Below are 15,003 nucleotides of genomic sequence, written 5' to 3'. Positions count from 1 at the left end.
TATGGAGCAATGTATAATCTCAACGTACTTCCATAAAACAAGATTTATTAACTTGTGAGGTACTTGGATGAAGACTATTTAATGTCTGTCAGAATGTATCAGACTTAAAACCTACCACTTTGATTCAGGGTTCTTAGTATATATAGATACAAAGAGTGATTTCAGGGAGATATAGAAGAAATAAAATATCTACAGCTACACTAACAATCACCCCAGTTGGTCTTCTGATTAGAAAAATAGGAACTTGATGGTTTTCTCCACAAGGTTTTGTTTTATGAAGTGTATATCCACTTCTACGTGCATTGTACGAACATGTTAGACATGATTGTGAAATAATTTTCTATCCAAAGCACTTAGATCGGTGCTCTGATACCAAATGATAGATTGGACCAGAGAATTATGGAAGAATAACTAGAAACAAGTGGGTAATAGAGAAGAACTTAAACTATTCTTATTATAGAATGGAAATGTAGTTATAGGTCTTTTCCTTCCAAAAGGCCAGGGTCTCTCTCATAAGATAGGGGAATAGAATAATGGATAATTATTATTGATACTGCAGAGATGAAGAATCTCTACTGGGAATAGTACAATACAGCAGGAGTTCGAGAGCCTGTTCTCTCCATACTACCAAACTTATAATTTCCTGGATGATCATCTAATAGGCTACATCTATTATTTATACAACTGCATAGTGCAGTTTCTATTTTGAATTCAAACTGACATACACACATAATAACTGCTAACTCCTAATAACTACAGACTGGTAACTGCCCCTATCCATCTGCCAAATTCGTATTTCCCCTCTCTCCTTGCTGTTTTGGCTGCTCAGCAGTCTCCATGGCCACAGTAGTGGCTGCGCCACCCCCCATGGTGGTTCCAGACCTGAAATTCTTCTTTTTCCGGCGATAAACTTGGATCAAAGGAGGTTTAATCTTATCAATACCCCCCCCCTTGAAGATTCACCTTGTCCTCAAGGTGAAAGTCTGGAAAGGCTTCATGAATGCGGGCCACCGATTCCCAACTATTCTCACAAGAAGGAAGATTCTGCCAGGAAATCAGAACCTCAACATTACCAGGAGAATCTTCACGAACATTGAGAACCGATTCGGGATAAACTTGCAACTCGTTATCTTCAGATAGCATGGGAGGCAAGGGCTGAGATTGAAACGAATCGCCAATGGCTTTCTTAAGAAGAGAGACATGGAACACCGGATGAATTCTGCTATGGGAAGGAAGGTCCAATTTATAAGCTACAGCTCCAACTTTGGCTAGCACTTGGAATGGCCCATAGAATCGTGGACTGAGTTTCTGATTAACTCGTTGAGCCAAAGATCGCCTTCTATAAGGCTGCAACTTCAAGAAGACCCAATCGTCAGCTTCAAATTCCACTTGTCTTCTGTGTTTGTTGGCATATGTACGCATGATATCCTGAGACTTAAGCAAGTTGTCTCGCAAATCTGCCAACAATTCGTCCCGGTTCTTAGAAAGTTTATTAACCTCATCTAACTTGGAAGGAATGGTCGAACCTTTGAAAAGAAGAGGAGGATCCTGCCCATACAAGGCTTGAAAAGGTGACATTTTGCTGGAAGCATTATAATTAGTATTAAACCAGAATTCAGCCCATGGAAGACAAGAAACCCATTTTTTGGGTTTGGAACCTGTAAGACAGCGCAAGTACACCTCCAAGCACCGGTTGACAACTTCGGTTTGGCCATCAGTTTGGGGATGATAAGCATAACTAAATTTCAATTGAGTACCTGCTGCTCGGAAAAGTGCCTTCCAAAAATTGCTCAAGAAAAGGGGATCTCGATCAGATACAATGGAGGAAGGAAAACCATGGAGCCTGACAATTTCTTGAAGGAATACTGCAGCAACCTCAGTAGCTGTATAGGGATGACCCAAGGCCAAGAAATGTTCATATTTTGTAAGACGATCAACTACTACCAGAATGGTGTCTTTCCCCATGGATTTAGGTAAACCAGTGACAAAATCCATGGAAATATCTGTCCAAACTTGAGTAGGAACGGGTAAAGGTTGCAATAAGCCAGCCGGAGTTAAAGTATCACTTTTGTTCCTTTGGCAAACATCGCAAGCAGCCACATAGTTCTTGATGTCAGATTTCATGCCGTCCCAATAAGCCAAGTTGGCCACCCTTTTGTATGTTCTGAAGATTCCGGAATGCCCTCCCATCAATGAAGAATGAAACTCTTTCAAGATGACTGGTATACGGGATGAAGTCTTTGATAAAACCAATCTACCTTTAAAGAATAGTTTCTGATCACGCAAGACATATCCGGAATGAGAAGTAGGGTCCAGAATCAAGTCTTGTATAATTTTCTGCAACTTGTCATCTTTATTGACTTCTTCCACCCATTCTTCAAAATCATGAATTTGTAAGATAGAAATGGCGCAATAAGAACTCCGCCGGGATAAGGCATCAGCAGCAGAATTGTCTTTACCCGGTTTGTACTGAATATCAAAGTCAAACCCAGCCAACTTAGAAACCCACTTGAATTGTTCTTCACCCAACATGCGTTGATCTGCCAAAAACTTCAAACTTTTCTGATCAGTTCGGGTTATAAAATGATGACCCAACAAGTAATGGCGCCATTTCTGGACAGCTTTGACAACCGCCATCAGTTCGCGATCATAGACTGATTTCCTTTGATTCCGATCAGATAAAGTTGTACTCCAAAAAGCCAAAGGGCGACCTTCCTGCAATAAAACAACACCCAAACATGTACCTGAAGCGTCAGTCTCTAAAACAAAAGGCTTGGTAAAATCAGGAACAGCCAACATAGGAAGAGTAGTCATGGCATTCTTTAATTGTTCAAAAGCAGCATGAGCATCAGAACTCCATTGAAAGGCATCTTTCTTCAATAAATTAGTCAAAGGTTTCGCAATCTTCCCATAATTCTGTACAAAACGGCGGTAATAACCTGTTAGCCCAAGAAAACCCCTTAAACTTTTGATGTCCTTGGGAGTAGGCCACAACCACATAGCCTCTAATTTCTTTGGATCAGCAGAAACTCCACCTGCAGAAATGATGTGACCCAAATACTCCAAAGTCTCTTGGCCAAAAGTGCATTTCTTCCCATTGACTTTCAAATCATGTTGTTGTAATAGAGATAAAACAGTGTGCAAATGTTGGATATGATCTTCCATGGAGAGGCTATATATCAAAATATCATCGAAGAAAACTAATACAAACTTGCGGAGAAGGGGCCTCAAAACTTCATTCATTAAAGATTGGAAAGAAGAGGGTGCATTAGTGAGACCAAAAGGAAGTACCAGAAATTCGTAATGACCTTCATGAGTTCTGAATGCAGTTTTTTCAATGTCACCTTCCTTCATTCTGATTTGGTGATAACCGGAACGCAAATCCAGCTTTGAAAAGATCCGTGCCCCTCCTATTTCATCCAACAATTCATCAATGACTGGAATTGGAAATTTGTCTGGCACGGTGATCTTGTTTAAGGCCCGGTAATCAACACAAAACCGCCAACTACCATCTTTCTTTCGAACCAGAATTATGGGGCTGGAGAAGGGACTTGTAGATGGACGAATAATGCCGGCATCTAACATTTCAGCAACCAATTTCTCAATTTCGTTTTTCTGGTAATGAGGATATCTATAAGGTCTTAAGTTAGGAATTTGCGCCCCTTCCTTGAGATGAATCGCATGATCTTGCCGACGGTGAGGTGGTAATCCTTCCGGCGGTTCAAAGATGGAAGGAAATTGGTGGAGAATGGAAACTAAATCTGCTGGAACATTAGCCCTCCAATCTGTTTCCGCTCGAATTTGTTGAAAATCAATGAGAAATCCCTCACCATGTTGCAAAGCCTTGAGTAAGGAATTTAAAGAAGCATCCTTCTTGCATAATTCAGGATCCCCTTGGAGTGATAACTTCTGGCCATTCATAGTAAACCGCAAAGTCAACTGTTCAAAGTTAGCTCTAATGTCACCAAGACTTGCTAACCATTCTAGGCCCAATACAATGTCCACTCCGCCAAGGCCAAACAAATAAAATTGCTGATTGACCGGCACATTGTGTAACAGCAAAGACACGTCCTTACAAACACCCTTGCATGGTATCTTATGACCATCCCCTACTTCAACTACATAAGATGGAGTATCCTCAACCTTCAAGTGCAATTCCTGTACTAACGCCTTGGAAATGAAATTATGAGTTGCTCCACAATCAACTAACACCACAACTTTGTGATCTTCAATAGTTCCCCAAACCTTGAAAGACCTTCTGGAAGTGAATCCAACAATACTATTCAGGGATAAATGTGGGACAGGTTCCGTTTCGGGGTGACAATCTGGATCATCTTCTGGTTCAGAATCGCCAGTCTCTTCCATCAGCATAACTCGAAATTGTTTGTTCTTGCACACATGGTTAGGCCCAAATTTTTCATCACAGCGAAAACATTCTCCTTTCCGGATCTTCTCCTGGTAATCAGCATCAGAAAGTCTACGGTAATTACCCGGTCGATTTCTTTGAAATGGTTTATCCACTGAGACACTACCAGAATAAGATGAAGATGGTGTGTAACTTTTGCCTCCACTCTTCTGTGTAGTATCAACTGTGACAGTTCGAGAAATGGATGGAGACTTATAAGAATTACTGAACCTTGAACCAGAAGTGGAATTTGGATGAACCTTACTAACTGCAAGATTTTTCTGCTCAATCATTAAAACCTTTTGGACCATGATGGATAAGGTTGTTGGTTCATAAAGTTTAATTTCTGCACCTATGTCCTCCTTCAAACCATTCACAAAGATATCCATTAAGTGTGTTTCATCAATGTCTTTCAACATGCCGGCAAATTTCTCAAATTGTTCCACAAATTCCGCCACCGAATCTTCTTGCTTAAGGGCTAGTAAAGCAGCAAAGGGATTGAGAGTACTTGAAACTTGGAACCTCTTCAGAATTGCCAACTTAAAAGTGTCACAGTCTGCGTGAGGATGACAACCTTCCCACCATTGAAACCATGATAGAGCTTTTCCATCCAGTGCCACCAGAACCGCCTGCAATCTCCCCTCCTCTGGAACTCCACGAATTTGGAAGAACCTTTCCAACTTATGAACCCAACCATAGGCATCAACAACACCATCAAAAACTGGAACCTCCAACTTCCGCCAACGTGCAGAAGTGTTATCACAGTTAGACTCTTCTTCCTGTCCTGGGCGCTTAATGCTCTGTTCATGATTGTCTCTTTGAGAGCCAAGGTCGTCCCGATGCATGAACGTCTCCATCATATTTTCCAAACGTTGAATTCGTTGATCAGTTTGTTGACGGTCAATCTGTGCTTGTTGACGATCAGCCTGTGCTTGTTGACGATCAATCTGCAACATTTCCATAATTTCTTGCATCCGCTCCATTGGATCTTGACTGGCTTCAGAACGAGTTTTTCCCATTTATAAAGTGAACCACTTAAGTACCACAGCACCTGGATGGTGCTCTGATACCATTGATAAGAACCTTGGGAGAACCACACCACAAAAGCTAGCTGTTGTAGTTGGAGAGCCCAAGACCTTATAAACCCCACATTAGAATCCCATACTTCCAATGTGGGACTCAAGTCCCATACCTTGCAATGGGGTCCTAACATCCCACCACGCTCCGCAGCCCCGGCGCCCACGCGGGCTGGCTGTGCACTAGCCCCACGACTAGTCCCGGGCGAACACTGCAATGCCGGCGTCACCACCCGCACCGCTCGTTTGCAGCTCAGAGACATGGTGGAAGGCTCTGATACCAAAATGATAAGATAGGGGAATAGAATAATGGATAATTATTATTGATACTGCAGAGATGAAGAATCTCTACTGGAAATAGTACAATACAGAAGGAGTTCGAGAGCCTGTTCTCTCCATACTACCAAACTTATAATTTCCTGGATGATCATCTAATAGGCTACATCTATTATTTATACAACTGCATAGTGCAGTTTCTATTTTGAATTCAAACTGACATACACACATAATAACTGCTGACTCCTAATAACTACAGACTGGTAACTGCCCCTATCCATCTGCCAAATTCGTATTTCCCCTCTCTCCTTGCTGTTTTGGCTGCTCAGCAGTCTCCATGGCCACAGTAGTGGCTGCGCCACCCCCCATGGTGGTTCCAGACCTGAAATTCTTCTTTTTCCGGCGATAAACTTGGATCAAAGGAGGTTTAATCTTATCACTCTCCCACTGAATACCTTCCAACAGGAAGTTCCCCTTTCCACCTTCCCCCCTTTATTAACAAACTGCTAACTGACTACATGAGGTAACGACTGACAGTTACAACAGAATCCCTACTCTGCTAGTTTCCTTCAAAAACTAACTAATTAACTAACCTGCTCATTACAAAGACCTGTTAATACAGGCCAAACCCAACTTACTGGCCATGTACAACCGGACCACTCTCCAATACAGCCTTTTTAGGCCTTCCAGAATACACTTTATTAATAGCTGGCCTAAAACTCACTCTATCAGATATTCAAATGGCTGTTCTTAGTGAACTGTAACCCTATCACTGGTGAATCTTTTAGATAACAGAGAATTCAAATTACTGCACCCATATAGGCTTCACTAGGACAGTGTCAGTGCTTGAATTGGCTTACAACACTCCAAACATAAACAATCTCTGTGTGAGTATGAGAAAAACAAATAAGCTTACCCACTATGCCTTTGGTATCGTCCTTTGTCAACTAGCACTTGATCTGAATACATCCTGAGACCATGATTATCAACAATTAGTGTATTTCCTAGTTTGAAATCCAATAGTCTCACCATTGCCAATAGATAAAACACTTATTTTTTTTTGGAGGAATATTTATTTTAGTGATTTTACCACTTCTATTTCTACTAAATTTTTAAGTCCACCCAGGTCCTTCATTTCAATTTTGACTGACAATTTACTTTTAAGCCTTGAAATTTTCTCTACACCATCCCTTGTTATAATCATTTCATCAACATAAACTATAAGAGCAGCCACATTTCCTTTCTTGTGCTTTAAAAAAAATGTATGATCTGAACTGCTTCGATGGTAAGCATATTTGCTCATACCAAGACTAAATCGTCCAGACCATAATCGAAGGGGATGTTTCTATTAGAGATAAATGTTTGTGGTTGTATTAGATTTATTTTAAGTTGTGTTCCATTGTATATTTTCTCTTGATTGTCAGTACGTCATCTCTAACTTGGAAGATTTTTCTATTGCCATCATCGACTACAGGTTCTGTCTTCTGACTAAGTTAGACTCACCACCCCAAACGAATCTACGAGATATAGTGTTTATTGGTATCCCCTTTTACTTCTCCACCTTGTAGAACTAGCTTGCTTCCTAACTTCTATGCTGATGCATCTATTATTCCTTCAATGTGACTAACCATAGTTCTCTTGTTGCACACTCTCCTTGATCTTGCAGGGGATACTAGAGATGAATGTTTGTGGTTTTATCAGTTTTGTTGTAAGCTGTGTTGCATTGTATCTTTTCTCTTCCTTGTCATTTACAGTTTGTTACTTTGTATCTATCAGTCTTAGTTATGATATTAGTTCTGAGTTATCAACTGCTTTTTACAGCAGCATTTCTCTGTATTCATAATTGATTCAATGAATTGATTAATTTTCTAACATTTTCTCTCAAACTATAGTCAACCCACACAAAGCTTGTTTCAACTTATTTGAATGAAAATTATGTATCCTGATGGATTCCATGTAAATTTCTTCTTTGAGATCACCATGGCAAAAAGCATTCTTTACATGAAGTTTGTGCAATTGCCCATCTAGATTGGTTGTCAAGCTTTCTAATGATCATTCTGAAAGTAGTCTTCTGATTTGAACCTTCATGGAAGCTTCCTACCTTGTATTCTTCAGGTTTAGTTCACAGCCTCACAGGTGAATCAAAGATAAACGTTTCTATTCATATGATTGAGTACAATTATGGCTTAATGAAATAACTGTCAAACTAGATATAATGAGTATCTGGATAGATAAGTGTCCTACTAAACTCAGAGAAGCAAAGTTTCAGACTTCTCAAACTAAAACTCCTTAAGTTAGAGACAAAAATAAATGAACTAGGAGATCAAGGGTTAACTATGATGTGGTTAGCCCACATGGTACAAAGAGCTAAGGATATGGTGAAGAAAATGCCCATTTTCTTCAAGACTGCACTTAATCCTTTCTCACTCTTGATGCCAACAAACCAAACCTCTTTTGATTCATTCCATTTGACTATCTCAGATGATTGCTTCATTCTCTTCATGGTGGTAACACTAACACAGGATTTATCTTTCATATCCTCAGGTTCTGGTTTCCAAATTTCCACTTCTTGCTTCAAATAAACACAATGCATCAACAGAAGTGCAAAGACAAATACAACCACACTTGCTATTGTCTTTGATGACTTCGTTAGCTTCCCCATAACATAGCTCTTGAACTTCCAAAACAAGGACCCTTTGTTCTCCATTAGCATCATTTGTGCCTCTGCATTTTCTACAGAATGTTTATTTTTTTCCATAACTGCTGGATTGAGGTGTACTTTGAGGGTTTGCGAAGGAGCTATTTGGTGAAAGAGTGTCATGGCTACTTGACCAGTTGAAACAAACATTCCATGACTGACCTTTGTTTCCTCAACAACCTCAAAGCTTGGAGAACTTGAGTAATCATCATCCATATTACCATCTTCTATGAAATTCTCACTGGGGTCACCATCATTGATGAAGCCTAATGAGAAATCATTGATGTCAGTGTCATTGTGTTCTTTGCTGCTATTGTTTTTCTCAGGTTCTGATGTAAATAAAAACAATTGTTAATTTTGTTAAGGTACTGAAAAGAAGAGCTAAAAGATAACATGAACATGACCATTTTGGCAAAAAATGAAAAGAACAGAAAAGGCAGTCATGTATGATGTGACTTTTTAGTACCTTGCACCTCATTTTCTTCCCTGATTGTTTGGAAGCTTGAAATATCCTCAATTGGAACAATCTTTTGTTCTTCCATCTATCCAATTTAGCAGATTATCAATCATAAAGACTTATTCATTATTACTGTATTAACATATATATTAGGAGCCATTAGCAATATTACTGTATTCTCAATCTATTAAGTGAAATTTTTTAATTTTCTGTTAATACATCAAATCTATTTTTGGGTCTTGGCCTTCATTCAACCAATGCAGTTTTAACATTGGAATAAAATCTTAAATGAGCTAATGTTTATATACAAATGAAACCAGAAAAAGTAAGTATTAGTATACCTTTTCTAAATCTTCTCTTGACATTCCAACCCATCTTAAATTCTCTACCATCCTCCCTGCCTTAAACTCCTCACCCACATCACCAATCTCTATTGATCTTGTGTTTGAATCTTCCCATGTTTTGTCAGAATAGCTCATGGAGCTCATGTCATTTATGTGATTGTAGTTAGTTCCAGCCATGAAAGTAAAATCACCTTCATGAGAAGCATAATTTTCATTGCCACCCCATGCTTGTGAGTAGCTGGAGTGCTGGTGATTCATCAAATCCTGAGAAGCATGAGCAACTGAAAGAATTTCCTGCAAGATATCAGTTTCAGCTCTTTGCATGGCACCATATGTTTGTGTCATCTGCATCTCAGAGATTCCAACTTGAGGGAAGTTTTCCACCTCCAAAGGTGGCAGAGTAAACCTATGTTGCATCCTTGCACACTCTAGAGCTATATCCACCTGCAAATCAAATCTCATGTTAAACAAATGTTAAACATTTAAATTTCAGTTCTTTGTTTATAGAATAACATTTGTGTATACCCGCACAGTGCACACACCAGACATCCCAAAATATTACATTCCAGAAACTCGTTCCCGGAATGTAATTTTACACGTAACTTCCGGAAACTAGTTTCTGAAAACTAGTTATTATATAGCAAATTTCATTTGGAAACTAGTTTCCCAAATATGATTGGGGTGTTTGTTGGATGTCCGCACTTTGCAGATGCCCCTAATCACTATTGTTGTTGATATTCAAGTATATGTTCTGATAAGTTTTTGCTTACCTTGGATGGAGGGTATGTAATGGCTCCATAATTAGGAAATGAAGAAGTTGGAAGACTAAATAATGAGTCTTCTGATGAGAAGGGTGGCCAATTCCCATGATGACTTGTCCCACTATTGATATTGAGAGAAGACTCATTTCCCATATTGTGGTGTGAGAAAGTATCAATTGGCATCAAATAATTTGAGCTATCTAAATCTTCACCCCTTCCTTCAGAATATAGCTCAATGCTTGATGACTGATCGCTTGTAATCTGGTTAGCTTGGCTGGTTATGCTAGCACAGTAAGCTCCAACTTTTGGTGCAATCACTTCACTCTTCTTGATCACACGGCAAAGAGCATATGCATCCTGAAAGTATATTTTCCCAAATAGAAAGAAAGTCAACATGAAGAATCTGAAAGTCAAAAGCACTGGCTATAAATCTTGGTAGCAATATCGGCAAGAAAAGAATGCATTGGGATTATTAGAAGAATAATATTTACTAGACACCTCACAAACACTTTTTTTTTCTCTTTTCAATATATAATTATTATTTCTCTTTTCTCTTCATTTATCATTTAATTTTAAGTGTTTTTAAAGTCGGTTTGCACTATGCGCGATAGCCCTTAATCATTTTTCTAAATAATTAATAGTGTAAAATCCCTCTATCATGTGATAAGAAAAAATCTAGGAAACCTTGCAAATTTATTTTAAGACAGAAGAAGCATATTTACAATAAGTAATAGCATACTAAATGTTGCATTTTACAACAAATAAAAACATGGTTTATGGATGAATTAATTTTTAATATGGTCCAATATTGAAGTGCTTTAATGTAGAGATATTTTATAAAGGGAAAATGTTGACAGTTAATTTAATTTGTGTGTTTGCGCGGGTTTTCCCTATCGATAGCTAGAGATGTATGCTTAAAAGAGTCTTTTTTTATCGGCAAAATTTTCCCTCCAACAGTTCGGTATTTACCAATTGTGTGTTAGGCTTTGTTGATATATAATTAACTCCATTATATATGAAGGATAATGAATGGAACAAAAGTAAGGACTGAAGTGAAGAGGAAAAAAATGAAGAAGATGAGCTATTTGTGAACCTGCAAGCCTGAAGCGGTTTCACATTCCCTCTCTTCAAGGCGATATTCATGCATAACCCAATTTGTACGAGAGCCATGAGGTGCTCTTCCTCTGTAGTAAACTAGGGTTTTTTTCATTCCCACGGCTCGAGCCTGTGAATTTACTTTTCGATCCTTCCCTGTAGCCTTCCAGTACCCAGATTTGGTTGCACGGTTAGTTCTTGATCCATTTGGGTACTTTCTATCACGAGGGCTAAAGAAATACCACTCCATATCTTTTCCTGGCAACAACGACTTCCCTGTAATAATAACTCATCATCATGACCAAAAGAGCCTTCAAATTAGTTATATGCACATAGTGTAGTACTGCACTGTTGATATACATGAATACATGATAGGAAATCACTATTGATTAGTTAGGAAATTAGAGATATAATTGTTTTTTCGCCTCTAATTTATTTGCTAATCCACAACTATTTCTTTAACTTAATGCATAATTACTCCATGGTGCATGCTAGAATTCATATATAGTTCTTACAATGATTAAGAATCTCAAGTTAAAGGATTTGAATTTCTTGAAGTCAAGAGAGAACTTCTAAATTCATACCGTTAACGAATTTTTGGCGGCTCAATTCTGATCTTGATGAAACACATGATTATCCGATCTTTGATAAAACAATGTTACTTAATTATATTATATGCATGAATTTAGAATTTTCCTAATGCAAAGAACTCAGATCTCACAAATATATGTCTGCAAAAGTGGCACCACTAGTTATTTATTCTATTGTGTTTTTCCCCATATTTCATTGAATAGTTTCATTATAGTTAATCACCATGTTTTCATGTCAAATTCGTTAGGTGATAAAGCAAATGAACCGGGCAAAAGTAATTGCAAATAGGAGAATATATTGTAAGAAATGCATATCTATGCATGTGCATGCATGGAACCGTGTATAAGTGAATTATATATCTTGTAGCCACAGTGTAATCCCTTTCTTTATAAGTTTACCCTTTTTTGACTTAGGGAATCTACCATTGTCTCATTTGTAATCTGGTCGACGGTCACAACAGGAACCCTAAAGCTGGTGAATGGACCATTATTAACCCTCTCTAGAAATCTTAAGTACAATCCTTTCCACGATATAAAGATTAATTAGCCTTAATCAAATATTTTATGTTAAAGCAGAAAAATATACTTGACCAAGAAAGCAAGTATGTGTTTCACCATATCAATGAATAAAGGATCGCAATCTATATATAGCTAAAGAATCGGGTGTCTTGCCACCTTTTAAAGATGCAAATCATAATGAAGTGATGATTTACCAATTAGTAAACACAAATTAAAAATAATAAAGTCGAGGTTTTTAGTTATATCTCCATGATATCAATTTTTAAAAGCAACTTATCCATGCATGAGAAAATGAGAAAAATGTTGATGAGCTTAATTCTATTTACATATATACCTGGCAAGTCCCATGGCTCACACTTATAGAGATCAACTTCAGGTATGATCTCCAGCTCAATCCTACGGCCATTAATCTTCCTCTTTAGGTAGTAAGCAACAAGTTCTTCATCAGTAGGGTGGAACCTGAAACCAGGAGGCAATGAAACAGGTGCCATATTTATTTTATTACTTTGGATAATTGGATCTCCTTCTTCCTCTTAATATATAGATGATATTATATCAATCAGCTGCAACTACCTGTCACACAATACACAAATTAAGTCTCAATATGTAATAATTAATCACCAAATTATACAAAATCAAACCCTGCCATGCATGAATATATAAGTTAAAATCGTCTCAAAACAACCATATTAATTAGTAACTTAATTAAAATAGACATAAACATCTTTTTTCATTCATACATACATACTATTACTATGCATGTATATAATTATATAGAGATCGAGTGAGAGAGAGACCTGAGGGAAGAAGAAGATCCAAAAGGAGAGAAAATGAACCACAGGGAGGTGATGAAGAGAGCAAGACAAGAGGAGAGGGGTGGAATGTGGGGTTTGCTTGGGGTTTTGATAAAGAAGACAAAAAGAGAACAAGAGAGAGAAGAATGCAATTGGAAAGAAAAAGTAATCAATGTGTCACCCTCATTGTGTCTTTTCTTTTTCTTTTTAGTACTTTTCATTTGTTTTTTCGATCAAATGGGTGGATTCCTGATATCTTTGAAATCAAGCCTGAATTAGTAAATCATATTACACTAATTAATATATCATGTTAATTATTTATGTGTGTCTTTTCTTTTCTGCATCCATGTTGTTCTTTTCTTGGATTCTGGTCTCATCCACGTGTCAACAGGAATAATTGCATCTTTCTTTCACTTGGGATTATTCGAAAGAAGGGTGTGAAAGTGACGTGAGGAAACAGTAACAAACCAACTATGGCGGCATTTCATAACGATCCTTTCACATTTGTTATACATGTTTAAACGTTGCTCCGTTATTGTGTGTTAATTTGTGTCAATATAATTAGCAGGATTTTTGATGCTCCGTTCTTATTTATAAGTCTATTTTGGGTAAATGGTCATTTTGGTCCTCAAAAGTGTCAACCGACTTCACATTCGTCTCTGAATGAATTTTATTCACCTCGCGGTCCCCCAAAGTGTCAAACGTCCCTCACTTTAGTCCTTGACGTTAAAATACACAAACGGACGTTAACAGAAGGTTGAATTTGAACGTTGGGAAGTTTGAAATGTTTCAATTTAGTCCTTGATCTGAATTTTTCCCCAAATTTAATTAATAAAAAAAAAATAAAAACCACAAACCCAGCAACAATGATGAATCTTCATCTCCTTTATCATGAAATAATGAAACCTCAGAAAATCTCAAAACCTCTCACACTTAAAATAAACCAAAAACATCTTCAACACCTTAAAAAAAGAGAAAACAAATACTCACACATAGAAACACTCTAACACAAAGTTTCATTTCACATCTGAAACCATATAACCCCTAGATCTCTGCATGCCCTTCCTCTTCTTTGTCGACACAAAATCGCACCAAAGCCATGCATAAAGATAAGAACTTTGACCCATCCACCAAGAGAGAATGAAATCCAAGCCCCAAAGCCTCCACCTTGACAGAGAAACGAATGTGCAGGGTTCTCTTTTTCTCTGTTGTTGATTGTTGTTGTTGCGACGAGGGGTCTGGGTTTCACAGCGTGGTTGCGGTGATGACTCAAACGAGAAGCACAATAGCTCAATAAATTCGAGGTTTATGATGGGGGTGGGTTGGGCGTTTGGGATTTCTAACTCTCTACTGTGAATTAGGTTGGAGTTTTGAGATATTTCGCTATGTACTGTGATTCTGGTTGTGGCTTGATGGTGGTGGATGAACCAGGGTTACGGTGATGAACAGTTCTAGCTTGGTTGTGCATAAATCTCCCATCTTGATCTGCCTGCAGCATAACCCAATTTGTGGTTTGCATAGAAGGACCCAATGGAAGACCCAAAACCTTCGAGCTCCACCTACAATGGTGAAACCCCAAACCCACAACCTTCGAACTATTGGCTCTCTTGATGGATCTGAAAGGAGAAGAAGAAGAAGAGGAAGAGCCAAAACCAGAAGTTTAATTGAACCCCAATCAAATTAATATTAGAAATTTGAAGGTTAAAATGTTTTTGCACCTCATATTTGCAACCCCTGCACCATAAAACAAAAGTACAACTTTGATCTGTTGGCGTTTGTCAGCATGGATTCTATCGATTGTGTATTTGTGATTAGAAGACAAGATATTTCTTGTTTTTCATCACAAGCTTTAACGAAAAAATATTTGAAGAAGAAATGCATTAGAACCCTTGAAAAGCTATGAGATTTACGATTTACATATGTTTCTTTACTTTTTTTTCGTCAATTTGGTGTTTGAGTTCTGGGTGTTTTAATTTTGGATGGAGATT

At 38.0% G+C, this 15,003-nt stretch overlaps 1 protein-coding gene across 2 annotated transcripts; it reads right to left on the bottom strand.

The window, feature by feature from the left end:
* Positions 1–7,643: 7,643 nt before the first annotated feature.
* LOC130733810 (NAC domain-containing protein 54-like) lies at positions 7,644–13,151 on the bottom strand. 2 transcript variants are annotated; one of them, XM_057586082.1, is made up of 7 exons: positions 13,019–13,151; positions 12,556–12,794; positions 11,111–11,388; positions 10,027–10,374; positions 9,254–9,700; positions 8,922–8,997; positions 7,644–8,721 (listed from the first exon to the last, which is right to left on the bottom strand). In XM_057586082.1, the coding sequence occupies exons 2-7, from the start codon at positions 12,710–12,712 to the stop codon at positions 8,081–8,083; spliced, it is 1,947 nt and encodes a 648-aa protein (XP_057442065.1). In that variant the 5' UTR covers positions 12,713–12,794; positions 13,019–13,151; the 3' UTR covers positions 7,644–8,080. The 2 variants fall into 2 exon arrangements, with proteins under 2 accessions (XP_057442065.1, XP_057442064.1); XM_057586081.1 differs by having other exon boundaries at positions 7,645–8,784.
* Between the last annotated feature and the right edge of the window lie 1,852 nt (positions 13,152–15,003).

The sequence above is a fragment of the Lotus japonicus genome, chromosome 1 (genome assembly GCF_012489685.1).
Source record: "Lotus japonicus ecotype B-129 chromosome 1, LjGifu_v1.2".
Lineage (NCBI taxonomy): Eukaryota > Viridiplantae > Streptophyta > Magnoliopsida > Fabales > Fabaceae > Lotus > Lotus japonicus.
This window is presented reverse-complemented; position numbering and strand designations above follow the sequence as displayed.

Coding starts and splice junctions, on each gene's coding strand:
- LOC130733810 (XM_057586081.1), bottom strand. CDS start 12,712: ATGGCACCTGTTTCATTGCCTCCTGGTTTCAGGTTCCACCCTACTGAT. Junction 9,701..10,026: donor TTACATACCCTCCATCCAAG/GTAAGCAAAAAC, acceptor TTTGATTTGCAG/GTGGATATAGCTCTAGAGTG. Junction 8,785..8,921: donor GGAAGAAAATGAGGTGCAAG/GTACTAAAAAGT, acceptor TATTTACATCAG/AACCTGAGAAAAACAATAGC.